Source organism: Mytilus trossulus, chromosome 5, assembly GCF_036588685.1.
Source record: "Mytilus trossulus isolate FHL-02 chromosome 5, PNRI_Mtr1.1.1.hap1, whole genome shotgun sequence".
In the NCBI taxonomy this organism is placed as follows: Eukaryota; Metazoa; Mollusca; class Bivalvia; order Mytilida; family Mytilidae; genus Mytilus; species Mytilus trossulus.
The window spans coordinates 29,989,456-30,003,487 of NC_086377.1; the positions used below are offsets into that span (position 1 = coordinate 29,989,456).

General features: G+C 31.8%; 1 protein-coding gene across 1 annotated transcript; it reads right to left on the reverse strand.

The window, feature by feature from the left end:
- Window positions 1-361: 361 nt before the first annotated feature.
- On the reverse strand, window positions 362-8,048 carry LOC134718745 (uncharacterized). The gene is made up of 4 exons (XM_063581431.1): window positions 7,951-8,048; window positions 6,195-6,423; window positions 3,553-3,772; window positions 362-1,600 (listed from the first exon to the last, which is right to left on the reverse strand). Exons 2-4 carry the CDS (start codon window positions 6,396-6,398, stop codon window positions 1,383-1,385), a joined length of 642 nt encoding a protein of 213 aa, XP_063437501.1. The 5' UTR covers window positions 6,399-6,423; window positions 7,951-8,048; the 3' UTR covers window positions 362-1,382.
- Between the last annotated feature and the right edge of the window lie 5,984 nt (window positions 8,049-14,032).

The window sequence follows — 14,032 nt, forward strand, 5'->3', positions numbered from 1 at the left end:
TTGTAAGTCAAGGAATAAGTTATATTTTAAACCAAATATTTGAATATTTGAAGAAAAAGAATGTAACAAGTACACATTTCCATCAATTTAAGCACTGTTTATCGTCTGAAACTTGACTTTTGTTTTGAAATATTAAGATACTAGTAGCTATCTATAGAAATATCAGCATTCTTTTTTCTGACACAACTGTTTTGATGATGCATCTTTATGGACTTTCATTTTTACACAAAGTTTCGATTAACGAGTCGTGTCTAAATTTATCATTTGTTTTAATTTTCCAAAAGAATTTTTTAAGCATAGGTGTACAACGCACACTTTTCAAGTACAAATGTACATCCAATTTATATCAAGCAATTTTCGAAAAAAATACCACACCACCAATACTAATTTATTTCTGGAGGTGTGCCTATATTGTCAGAAGTTATAAAATACAGAAAATGCATTTTTGTAAACATTGTATAGGAACATTGTTTAGCAAAGCAAATCGTGCAAATTGCAGAGTAACAAAGCAATTAAACACGTATTAATGATTGATATTTCAATATTGGATTTATCTGTGAAATGTATGCATAATAAATAAACTCATGGAGTAAATGTTTTAAGTATGCCAGACGCGCGTTTCGTCTACAAAAGACTCATCAGTGACGCTCGAATCTAAAAATGTTAAAAAAAACAAATAAAGTACGAAGCTGAAGAGTATTGAGGACCAAAATTCCTAAATTTTTTGCCAAATACAGCTAAAGTAATCCATGCCTGATGTAGAAAAACCTTAGTATTTCAAAAAATTCAAAAATTTGTAAACAGTAAATTTAAAAATATAACTATATCAATGACAATTCATGTCAACACAAAAAGTTCTGACTACTGGGCTTGTAATACCCTCGGGGAAATAAATCTCCACCAGCAGTGGCATCGACCCAGTGGTTGTAAATAAACTCATCATAGATACCAGGACTAAATTTAGTATATAAGCCAGAAGCGCGTTTCGTCTACAAAAGACTCATCAGTGACGCTCGAATCCAAAAAAGTTAAAAAGGCTGTAATTCTTTATCTCCTTTAAACCAATAGCTGTTCTGTATCTCAGTCCCATTACAATGCAACCAATCAGAATCAATACGCGATCAGTATGTTTTTCAAGATGGCTTTTATTTCGACTGAAACTATAATAGCTCCGCACCGTTATGCGAAGCAAAAAAAAATAAAAAATGGGTACAAAACACTGATTACAAAAAAAAACAATGTCCCGAACAGTTATGAAGTAATGACGGTGTAGCCATTATTTTTAAAATAAAGAACAATGAGCGAAAAATGGTTAAAAAACTAAAGAAACCTTCATAATATAATATAAATAGTGGAATTATGCAGTTTGGATATATCATTGATCATTTGATTAAAGACAATGGACATTTGTATCCTGTTAGTTTTGCCATAACTGGATTTGGATCAAAATACACCTGAATATATTTGATTTTCATATCTGACGTTACTTCCGCTACGCATGAACCAACCATTTCAATTTTCTCTCCTGTTGGTTTCTGGTCTTTATATGGACCAGTCCATTTTGTCCAATGTCGCCATGTAAAGCTTACTATTGGTGGACCTACAATACATATTGGTTAATTAAATGTCCAGCAATAAAGAATAAAAATATACGAAAGCTTTACAGCTAATTTCCTAATGCATGAAAAGCAAAAGTTTGGTTGGCTTGCTTGCTTTGTTTGTATAATTGTTAATACAAGCTTTGTAAGTAAGATTGACATCTTTAACCACTATACATAGTCATAGTTTAACCTGTATATGTAATATTTGAATTTAATTGGTTGTTAACTAATGATTGTACAATATAAAAACAAAGCAAGCAAGCTAACTAAAGTCTTGCTCTACAAGCATTAGGAAATTAGCTTTAAAAGGTATACTTAGAGATGGTTGACCGTTATGGAATATCCCTTTTCACAGATGATAAATGTTCCTTATGTCGAAACTACAATAACGTTACCTTTTTACGAATGTGACCTACCGAATAAGCATTTTAACCGGATTTGTAATAACATGAACAACCCGACAGGTGACATATGTGAAGCAGGATCTGCTTATCCTTCCAGGGCACATGAGATCACATGATAGTTTTTGGTAGGGTTCGTGTTGCTTTGCCTTTAGTTTTTTATGTTGTGTTTGTGTACTATTATTTGTCTTTTGTCTTTTTTCTTTTTTAGGCTTTGCGTTTTCAGTTTATTTTCGATCTATAAGTTTGACTGCCCCTCTGGTATCTTTTCTCCCTCTTTTATGACATCTTAGGTCCGAGACCACAATTATTTCGTAGTGCATTTCTTTAAGAACATAAATGAAAATAAAAAAAATCCCACCTGCGCTTTCTCAAAGAAACTTTTACAGTGTGTTGTAGTACTGTTGGGACAAATTATATAAAAATTATAGAAAACTTCATCGGCTCTAACTCAAATTATGAAAATTTTATGTTTAGGCGTATTGAAATCTTTTGACAGCTTCCGAAGTGCTATTTTTCAACCTTTTTCACCTGGACCAAATCACTGTCAATACTATGGACCATATTTGTTGAACAACGAAAATCATGGGACGACAATTCTCTCGGAACATAAATGCGAGTAAAAAGAAACAAATAGGAAATTTAAAAAACATCGGTCTTTTGGCAACCAGAAATAAAAATTAAAAAAAATCTAAATTAACATGGTCGACGCGTCATAATTAATGTCATCTCTTAGGCAACGACCATTTCATTTTGAGATAGGGGTGGGGGTGGGTGGGTAAGCAGACGACAACCAAAAAACAACTGAATGCAAATTCCCTCCATACTTTATACTGTTAAATTTTGAAGAAAATAACCTGATTGGTCGCGTCGAAAAACGAAATAAATTTGTTAGCGCATTGCACGAGAAAATGTTATGACTAAGAGAAAAAAAAAACTATGACCACCTCCCCTCTCTCTTTTTGAAGGAGGATTATTATTTAATCAAGCATAATTTTTTTATGAATAAAAAAAATAAATTATAGAGATGATTCAAAATTGAAGGTTTGTTCTAACATAACTGTATCAATAGACATCAGAAAATATGTTAAACACGCGGTTATATATAAGAACAAACGCGTGTTATAATATCCGAATAGTGTATTATCGTGTCTGATCCATTGGTACACGGAGACAGGAAATTTATTTTAGCACTATGTAATTTTTTTCAAAATCCGTATTTTTCTTCTGTAATTTCAAAATTTTTTACGGGTTTCTGTGTGATAATATCAGTGAGCACCGTCGATAGTAAACCTGGAATTGCTAGTTTATAGCAAATACAAGTTATTTTCAGTATGTATATGTTCATATAATACAGAAAATCAAAAAAAATAATTAAAACGTGATTTAATAAAAAAAAAAGAACTAAACAATTACAAATTATAGAAAAAAGGGGGGAGGGATAAAAAAAAAAAACGTCATGTCCCCAAGAACCTATGATCTGAGTATATGCATCTCAACATCAAATGTGTTTCGAATGAAGTATACTATCAGTTTATTTAAATGAATACCCGATAAAACGTCGAGAACTTCCCAGGGAAATCCTTCCGGAAATGCCCTTTTGAAGAGATCATGTGATGAATCATGTGTTTCCTTTGACACATCTATAAACGGCGAGTCCAATAACATCATGTTGTAGTTGCCTAGCTTTACATTGTCATCTCCTGTGAACTTTTTACCGCCATTAACTTGGAAATAAAAATCACCATCTTTTGATATCGTTGTCCAATCCTGTAAAATTAAGATACTAGTTATGGAAGTTTTCAAAGGTGTTTGTTTGTTATATTCGTTATAAGGCAGCAACCATTTGATTTTCGGGGGGGGGGGGGCTATGGATTTGTTTGAAGAAAAAAAGTTTGTTTCCAGTTTTTTTTAGAAAAAAATAATTTGTTTTTGACCCTGAGAATAAAAAATTGCAGCTGCCACTTTATGTAATGCTAAAATTGAATATCTTTGGATATACGTAACTGCAGTTACGGAGAGCACATTTACCCCAGTGGTTATAAAAATAGTAATACTTTATAAAAATGGAACATGAAGATAAGATAAAAAAATGGAGGTTGATGTTTTTGAGATATAATAAATTGAAATTTTGGCGAAAGATGACTCTCTTTATATTTTACATTCATTTGACATTGGCAACTTTTTACTCATAATCTTTGAAATAATAACAAAGATTTTCAGAAATGCTTTGAAATGCGTTATACACTATGTTATTAAATTATTAAGAAAATTCAGATTAAGTGGGCACAATATTTATTGGCTTTCCATGGATAAAATCAAAGGAGTCCGAATATTTGCCAAAAAGTAAACATTGAGAGAAACGCACATCCTTAATTTAGATAAAAATTATCAAAATTTTAATGATAAAGTAGTTTTGTCTAATGAATACAAAAAATCTTTACGTAAATATTCCATACATACATATGTACTTTTAAAACTAATAAATTATATAGAGAACATTTATCGATGCATCATATCTTTCTAAATTAACACTTGAAAGATTGATGTATATGACAGAAATACTTTTCAAATTGATTTCATATATTTCTTTAGATATATGAAAACTTCAATGCACTTCTCATATTTAGACATAGATTAATAAGTATTGTTGACTGGGGTTTAAACACATAAGATATTCATTACCAAGCATTTCAAGGCGAACAAATTTCGAACTATATTAAACATGTTTCTTTCAAAAACAAAAACAAAAAACAAACTCAGATTAAACTCACAATAGAAAATGTGTACTAATTGTTACAGCAGATTCCCTTGAGTGTGTAGCGAAAGGTAATATCCTTGGTTTCCTTGCTTGTTAATATATATAGTGTATTAGGTCAGGTATACTACCCTCCTTTCGAAGTAGCACAGTCCAACAGACAGATCAATTGGTTTACGTCAGACTAGTCTATTCTAAAGGTAGGGTATTTTACCTAACCTATAAATGACTTCACGGTTCAGCTTACAAGCAAGCTAACCAAAGATAATTTACCTTTGGCTACACACTCAATGGAATCTGCTGTAATGTGACAAATATCCACATAAAATTCTACAACGTAGATGGCAGCAAACTGAAATGAGGGTCACGCAAATATAGTGTGAATACACATAATTAACAGCGCCTGGTGATGTTTCATAGCCTGACCGGTTTCGGTCTAAAAATGACCTTTATCAGAGGCAAGAATGATGGATAAATGTTTACACCCTACTCATATAGATACGGCAACCATGCTAAATGGCGGATCAAAGTCAGTGATCTAGCGGTTCAGTTTACCGGCGGTTTAGAGGTAACCGGCCTTTTAGGGTTAATCAAGGTCACGTTACAACAGCCAACAATTTTCAAAACCCATACAGTATAGTAAGATATACATGGATCCGATATGATAATATGTGGAACAATGCCAATAAGACAAATAGAAATCAATGAACAAATAAAAGAATATAAAAAACCAATAGACCGCAACCAATGACAACCACCGAGTTACAGACCCATGAATTGTGACCAAATGACTAACTATGATTGCGAGCAATCAACCATAAAACACAAGTTATATGAATCATTAAACCTGTAGAAGGGTTTGGCGCACCAGATCAACACGAAGCACAAAAACAACAAACGTTGAAGAGTCTATTTATCTGGCTTGTATATTACTTGCTTAATTTTGTTGTTATTAAACCTATAGCTTCATATTTGTTTCTTTGCCGGTTGATGGCATCCTTACACTAAATCCATAGAATGTTGAATGTGTTCTATTATTTGAGTCTTACAAATATGATTTTTTCATATTGTTGTTAATTGTATTGCCATTGAACTACATGTAGCAGTCAATAACTGTATATACTCTCAGCGAGCCGACTCTCATATTTTGTCTTCTAGTTAAAGCAATGTATATATAAGTTACAGTCTATGTTCATTCTGTGTTTTTGTTAGATGTATTTCTTTTTATATCCATCCGATAATTTTGTGTGTTCTGAAAATGTACTGTTACACCACTGTCAAATGTAAGGGGAGGTTTGATGTCAAAATTGTGGTCAAATGAATGGCAAAATAAAATTGTGACTCCAGATTTTCCCCATACATTATTGTGTTAAACATCTCCTTTTGAAGGTTTTGAAGTTATATGGTTGCTCCCTCACTATTAGGACATCCTACCTTAAGATCAGATTTGTGTGAACTTTCCATCTCCCAGGATTTCACTAAATCTTCCACTGTTTTCTCCAAAGATCCAGCTTGGTGATTCTTACTTTTCTCGCGCATGAATTTCTTGTTAACCACAGTGTAGTCCGGTTTTCCATGACGCCATTTTGTATTTGGATCATCCATACCAGACCTTACTGGAAATTCGTTTTGTTCCATTTCAAGTTTTTTTAACAGTCTTACTCTAAAAGAAATTAAGAAATGACATAAAATTGTCTTCGATGTTCTTATGATAGAGCCCTTTCCGATCTCAAATAAACATGCACTGAAGTTTACAAGTGAACAAACGCAGGTATTAGGCATCATATAAAATTTTGACATATTGTATTAAAGTAGGCTAAATTACGTAATTACAATCTTTTGTGGTTACATCATGAATAAATTTGTTTAGAAACTATAGCACAAAACCTTCTCATGTTCCAACTTTTCAAGTTCTATTAAATATAGAACTCCCTTTATTTAGGCATAAAAACAAAATTTGTCATTTACTGCATCTAAGGGTTCGGATGATGTTTATGGAATAGAGAATAGGGTATCAATAGTATACAAAAAAAAGTTAAGAATATAGGAAATATAAAAAGAAGATTGCCATTTAGACAACTCTCCACAAGAATCCAAATGATACAGAAATTAAGAACTATAGGTCACCGTATGGCCTTCAACAATGCACAAAGCCCATACCGCATAATCAAATACAAAAAGGATCCGAAATGACAAATGTAAAACAATTCAAACGAGAAAACTAACGGTCATATCTATGTAAAAACAAAAACAAAACAAATAAATGTAACACAAAGTACTTGTTATCAATAAAATAGAAGTATTTGGTATTTCTTACTGAGAGAATGAAAGTAAATCATGTTATAAGTAAAGAATTGTCTTAAATTTTTAGACCTACTAACAATTCAAAACGGCTCATATAATTTCTAAAATTGAGTTACAACTGCCCGACACTATGATGGCATTGATCAACTTGAACGGATTAACAGAGCGACAAAAGATTGCTTTATATTAAAGGTAAAAAGATGCTCAATCCCCTCTCAGATATGAGTTCTTTATAAAGTGATCCTCTATGACATTTCCATATGGTGGCCGGATGCAGCCATTTCTCCTTTTCGCATTTTCTCGTTTTCTCCTTGCACTTTCACACGAAATCGAGAAATCGGGAAATTGAGAAAGCGAAATCGAGAAAGCGAAAACGCGAAATCGAGAAATCGGGAAAGCGAAAACACGAAATCGAGAAATCTATTTCATTCCCATTTTCGCGTTTTCGCGTTTTTGCTTTCTTGATTTCTCGATTTCGCGTTTTCGCTTTCTCGATTTCCCGATTTCCCGATTTTTCGATTTTCGATTTCGCGTGAAAGTGAAAGGATAAAACGCGAAAACGCGAAAAAGCGAAATAATCGCATCCGGCCACCATATTTCAAGGCTAATTGAGGTAAAGCGTCACTTTGAGAAAAACACCCTAAATACTAAATATCATATAAATGTTCGTATGTCGGTATGGGGTCAAATGTGAGCCATAATTTGTTTCTGTGAAAAAATTTCACAGGAAATATGTTCTGGGAGAATATTTTTCACAGACAATTTCTAAAAAAATTGTTCCATCTCTTTGAAATAAGTTCCACACTTTACCTGGTGAAATAAGTTCTGGGTTGGTGAAAAATTACCTAGTGAAATAATTTCCATGTTCGGGTGATTTGTTCCTTACCTGGTGAAATACGTTATGGGTTTGTGAGATTTGTTCCTCACCTTGTGAAATAAGTTCCTTGTCTGTGAAATATGTTCCACTGGTTGAACAATTATAGGCTATACAATACTTGGTCATGTTTTATGAAGATTTAAGCCCAAGGCGAAGCCGAGGGGTTAAATCTTCATAAAAGATGACCAAGTATTGTCTGTCTAATTTAGAACATACTCACACTTTCGAGTGACCATACAAAAGTAGCCTTTCCCATTGTAATATTCAAGCCTTAATACTTTTTATAATGAACCAAATGTAAAACATAGGTACATGTAATCACCATTTTAATGGATGGGATGAAATAGCACTGACATACAATGTAGTTTGTTAGGACCGAACGGATAAATTGTTTTTGTTCTGCTTCAGGTAAAATTCAATACTTTTATAACTTTAGATTTTTTTTGTATTTTGAAAAGCATCACAATGTTATGTAAATTTCCTTTTTGAAGGTTGATTGTTTTATAAATAAAAAAGCTCTCTGTATAAGCATTTAAATTCAGACCATAAAACATTAAATGCTTACTTTTCGTAAATAAATTTATATATATTCTGTTCCTCCGAACAAAAACAGTCCTTTGCTTTAAATGTATGTATCAGTAGTCTATCATTGTTTTCTTAAAAGAAGAAAAATCCCTCAAATGCCAGGCATAAAATAAATAAATATTTTTTTACATACATCCTTACCCCCATTGTTTTTGTTTATTCTATATATATGTGTACCATTAGAAAATGTATGAACATTTGCAAAATTCAAAATATTTTGTTTGAATCTTTGCTCTTTCATCTTTAATCAGTAGGCTCTTTTCCCAGGGAAAATGCCCCAGGGGATTGTACACTTCAGTAGTGCAGTTATTTAGATTTCACTTTCATAATTAACTGACAATGAAAAGTCATTCATGTATAGCATTTCATAGTGCATGGAAAACCATGTACTGTGAAAATTAGAGGGGAAAACTGGCTTTTCATTGGACGAGAAGGGGTGAGTATGTTCTAAATGTAGTTTAAATTATGTTTTGTCTACACGTAGTCGACAGTCAATGTAGGCTTTGTGTAGATTAGGTGTACACAAAACAAGGTATTTAGAACATGCATTTTACCATGTATATGTAACAGTGAATTTGTATAATCAGGGATTATGTAGAATCCCTGATTTTTCAGGGAATATGTAGAATCACTAAAATCATTAGTAATTATATATAATCCCTGAAAATGACCAGTGATTTTACATAATCACTAAACATTTTAATAATTATTCTACAAATTCCCTAATATGATTACAGGGATTATGAATAATTCAATGGTCCTTTGTTTGATAAACAAAATGAATATAGACAAATAATAATTTAAAGTTTCTTTCATTTTCCTTGCCAGATGAAATAATATCGTCAAATTGATATTCATGCTCTATTTGTAAATCCACAAGCATGTTATTTGTGATACAAGTAAAGCAAATGGTGAAGTAGATTATGGAACAACTGTTTTGTGTGTTTCTTTTTTGCTCAAAGGACAGTTTGCATGACATTTAAACTGTGAGAACTTAGGCATCTAAATGTACAGAAAAACAGGCAGAACTTGGGATTGACAAATAGAACAAACTTTAAGAGGAAGCTTGCATATTATCATAGCAATTCGACAGGATAAAAAGAAAAGGAAAACCCAAAAAAACATAATGGCAATTCTTAAAAAAGGTATAAAAAAGGATATTGCCTGACCACAAAACAATGGTACATGTATCTTTATCTTTCTTTTCGAACCAGTTCAAGGTTGCAAAATCCCATTTATTTATTTTTTTTTTTTTTTTTTTGGGGGGGGGTACCTTCTTATGTTTTTACTGAACTTTTTATTTCTCTTAGGCGTGTTGTTAAAATCTGATTCGATATGTGCAGGAAAAGGATTTTTAAAAGGTGGATACTGTGGTAAAAACAGATGTGAAGCATATTTCTTTTTAATATATTATTGAACATTTTAATAAAGTGTGCCTAACTTTTAAAAAAAAATGAATTGATCATTTTGATATATTGTTACAACTTTTGTTATGATGTTTTTATGTGATTTTATAGAATAAATTATTTTAATTTTTATCAACTTTGTTTATAAATACAACGATTTCTTCATTTCAATTATTATGTAGAATCCCCGACGTTTTTTCTAGTGATTATACATAATCTCTGAAAATTTCAGGGATTCTACATAATCACTAAACTAACTAGTGATTCTACATAATCCCTGAAAATTTTAGGGATTCTACATAATCACTGATTATACAAATTCACTGTAACATATACATGTATTTAAAGAAGAAACGATTGTTAAATAAAATTGATATTCATAACAATTATTAGTAAAGTTCTTAACAGAAATATTTGTTTAAACTGCTTGATATATTTATTTGCTATAAAAAAAAAATTATCGTAGCTTTATTAACCCTTATCAAGACTCAAAGCATCATCATTTCCGAACAAATAATAGTATGCGACGCGTAACAGTTTATAAGCACCCGATGCAACTGAGGTTATCCTATTAAATAGAGTTTATGTTAGTGGGGTTACGTTATTCAATAGACACTATGGTATACCATGTTAACATGTGGTATAGGGTTATTGTATTCAAATAGTGTAACATAGAATATGCTGGTATATCGTATAGGGACTTGTGTCATCTTACTTGAACAAGATAACCCCGGACTTGAGTAAGATAACCCGGGGTTATCTTTTTCAAGTAAGATGACATAGAATTTATATATTTTTTATTATATTGTATAGAGTTATACTATTCAAATAGGGTAACACAGTACTTCGATGCTGTAAATGATAAACCAATCATTTTATTTGTTGGATCCTACATCCGGAATTTAAAACTGGCACCACAGAATAACCAGCATTAACCATGAGGCTGAATCTTTCTTTTAATAATACGTTAGACCTTATATTATAAACAATATAAAGATGGTAAGTTTGAAAGAGCTTCAAATTTCGTTTGATGAAAAATTAGAAGGTGAAAAGCATTCCCGAAGATGTTAATCCGTGATTATAAGCAACCCTCTGAAACCACAAAATTTAATATTGGCAAGAATGGATATATATGAGAAACTCAAGTCAGTATAAGCAATAAAGTAAAACAAGTAGACTTTTTTTGTATAAAATAATGCAATACTGGCTGCTTAACATTGAACGTCACCGTCATAAAAACATTTGACGTTATGCATCATTGCATTAAATTGAATTGTTTCCACCTTAACATTAAATTGAATTGTTTATAAAACTTTTACACAATTAAGACTAAATGTAAAAGAAATCACATTTGCATATCTTTTAATTATAAATTTATGCGTGTTTATCAGGAAAGTGTCTTGTCCTAAGATCTGGCTGAAAGGGGGAGGGTACCGACAATCCTTTTGTGTGACGACAGCACTTGCAAAATCATGCCCTGGTCTAACCAGAAAACATTGAAAAACATACCTTTTCTATACATGATCAGAAATGTATACCCTATTCTAGACCGTATAAAATAGATGCATCTCTTAACCCGGGTTCCAAGCTGTATCTTAAAAGTTAAATGAACAATCATGTTCTATAGTAGTCCAAATAACAGCAGGCAATTCACAGCCACAGGCGATCCTGTAGGCAATACATGAAAAAGGAGCATTGTTTTGCGGCACACTCGTATCACTAAATCTCATTACATATACTGCTTGATTAATGAATAAGTTATTGACCTTTCACTTGGAAACTTAATGTTTATTATAGCACGGACGAACTGATGATCTTGCTAATATATAACAACACTTTCAGTATCGGGATTATACATTAACCCTGAGACTACTACTACTAAAATGTTATAGTAGTCTCAGATTAACCTGACAATAAATAAACTTTATCAAGTTACTTCGGATTTTTACACTGTTACACATAAAAATGATTTGGTATGATTATGTTATCCACTGGCAATCGTTAACTTAAAATATATTGCACAAAAAGTACATTATTTGTGTCATACTTTGAATCGAAATTCTATTCTTAGTTCAAATTTTACCGCCCCCCCCCCCTTTTTCCTCCATAAAGGACTAGATATTTTATTTTTTCTGTTATTGAAATCGTATTTTATACAGTTATATATTTACTGTAGACATAGTCATACTAGACACTGACGCCAGGCGTTTTGAAAGTGATTACTACAGTCATCTCATCGACATTGAAAGCATATGGCCCGTCTATACAAAATACTACCACAGACTGCGTTATTTTAATACAACTAACTGTATATATATTGCGTTTAACAGTCCATACCTAAAATAAAACAATACTTTACCATTTAGAACTTACTCACCCCTTCTCGTCCAATGAAAAGTCAGTTTTCCCCCTCTAATTTTCATTATCGACTCCTAGGAGTCGATATTAAGAATTGAACGATGGACACTTAGGGCGTGAATTTTTCTTGCTACCTGATTGGAAGATATTACGAGAGGTGAATAATCAAAATTTATTGATTGGTTAGGACAATCTAAACCTACAATCCCGTAGAGTATCGGATTTGTTGTCCCTATTTTAGCAATTAGATTTTACACAAGTAACTTTTATCTATAAAAAGACGAATCTTCTGGAGTACTTCATAACGTGTGACCTCAAGTGTGTGGTAACATTTGTTGATTGATGCACGTGGCTATTCTAGTAAATGAATTAATCTACAAAGCGAGAGCACTTTCCATTTTCGTCAGCTAAGAGTCGAATATAGCACTTTTTGAAATGCTATCGCTTGTAGTACATTGTTTTCCATGCACCACTATGAAAAGATATACATGAATGACTTTTCATTTTCAGTTAATTATGAAACTGCACTACTGAAGTGTACAGTCCCCTGGGGCATTTTCCCTGGGAAAAGAGCCTACTGATTAAAGATGAAAGAGCAAGTATTCAAACAAAACATTTTGAATTTTGCAAATTTTCATACATTTTCTAATGGTACACATATATAGAATAAACAAACACAATGGGGGTAAGGATGTATGTAAAATAATATTTATTTATTATATACCTGGCATTTGAGGGATTTTTCTTCTTTTGTCATAAATGTAGTTTAAATCATGTTTTGTCTTCACGCAGTCGATAGTCAATGTAGGCCTTGTGTAGATTAAGTGTACACAAAACAAGGTATTTAGAACATGCATTTTACCATATATATCTAAAGAAGAAATGATTGTTAAATAAAATTGATATTCATGACAATTATCAATAAAGTTCTTAACAGAAATATTTGTATAAACTGCTTGATATATTTATTTGCTATGAAAAACTTTTATCGTAGCTTTATTAACCCTTATCAAGACTCAAAGCATCATCATTTCCGAACAAATCATTTGTTTGAAAAGGTCTTCCCATATCGACTGGACGTACATAGAAATATTTGCCACTGGTCTTTACTCAAACAACGATTCACTCATAAATGCATTACTTTACTAAAAAAAAGTGTTAGGTAAATTGTTTTGTCTCGTATCTCAGATCTGTTAAAATACACCTAAAAATATAAAATAAGAAACATTACCCTTCCTTTTGCCAAATAAACTGGTCCGAGACCACAATTATTTCGTAGTGCATTTCTTTTAGAACATAAATAGAAATAAAAAATAAAGTATGCGACGCGTAACAGTTTATATAAGGTGTTCTCTTATATTCATTTGATACGGTGCATTTATTATGGATATATTTCAGACTCCATTTATAGAAGAAAATATATAGAGCAGAGCATTTTGGTTGTTTTTTGTAGCTCTGAATTATGTCCCTAATAAATTCACCATATCAAATGCATATATGAGAACACCTCAAAATTGTTTCGCGTCTCATACTATGTTTAGAGACATGCATAATAAATCTAAATTAAAACAAAGGAATTCTTAAAGCTTACTTTGACAAATTTTAAACTAACTTCGTTCTTAAATAGAGATAAGAACAGTTTCTGTTGCAGTAAATTTAAGTCTTTGATATTTTATTCAAATACGCTATTGAACATTACTAAGAGCCAATAAATACAATAATTTTGTGTTTTATGATTAGTG

Coding starts and splice junctions, on each gene's coding strand:
- LOC134718745 (XM_063581431.1), bottom strand. CDS start 6,398: ATGGAACAAAACGAATTTCCAGTAAGGTCTGGTATGGATGATCCAAAT. Junction 3,773..6,194: donor CACACAAATCTGATCTTAAG/GTAGGATGTCCT, acceptor TTAATTTTACAG/GATTGGACAACGATATCAAA. Junction 1,601..3,552: donor AGTTCTCGACGTTTTATCGG/GTATTCATTTAA, acceptor TATGTATTGTAG/GTCCACCAATAGTAAGCTTT.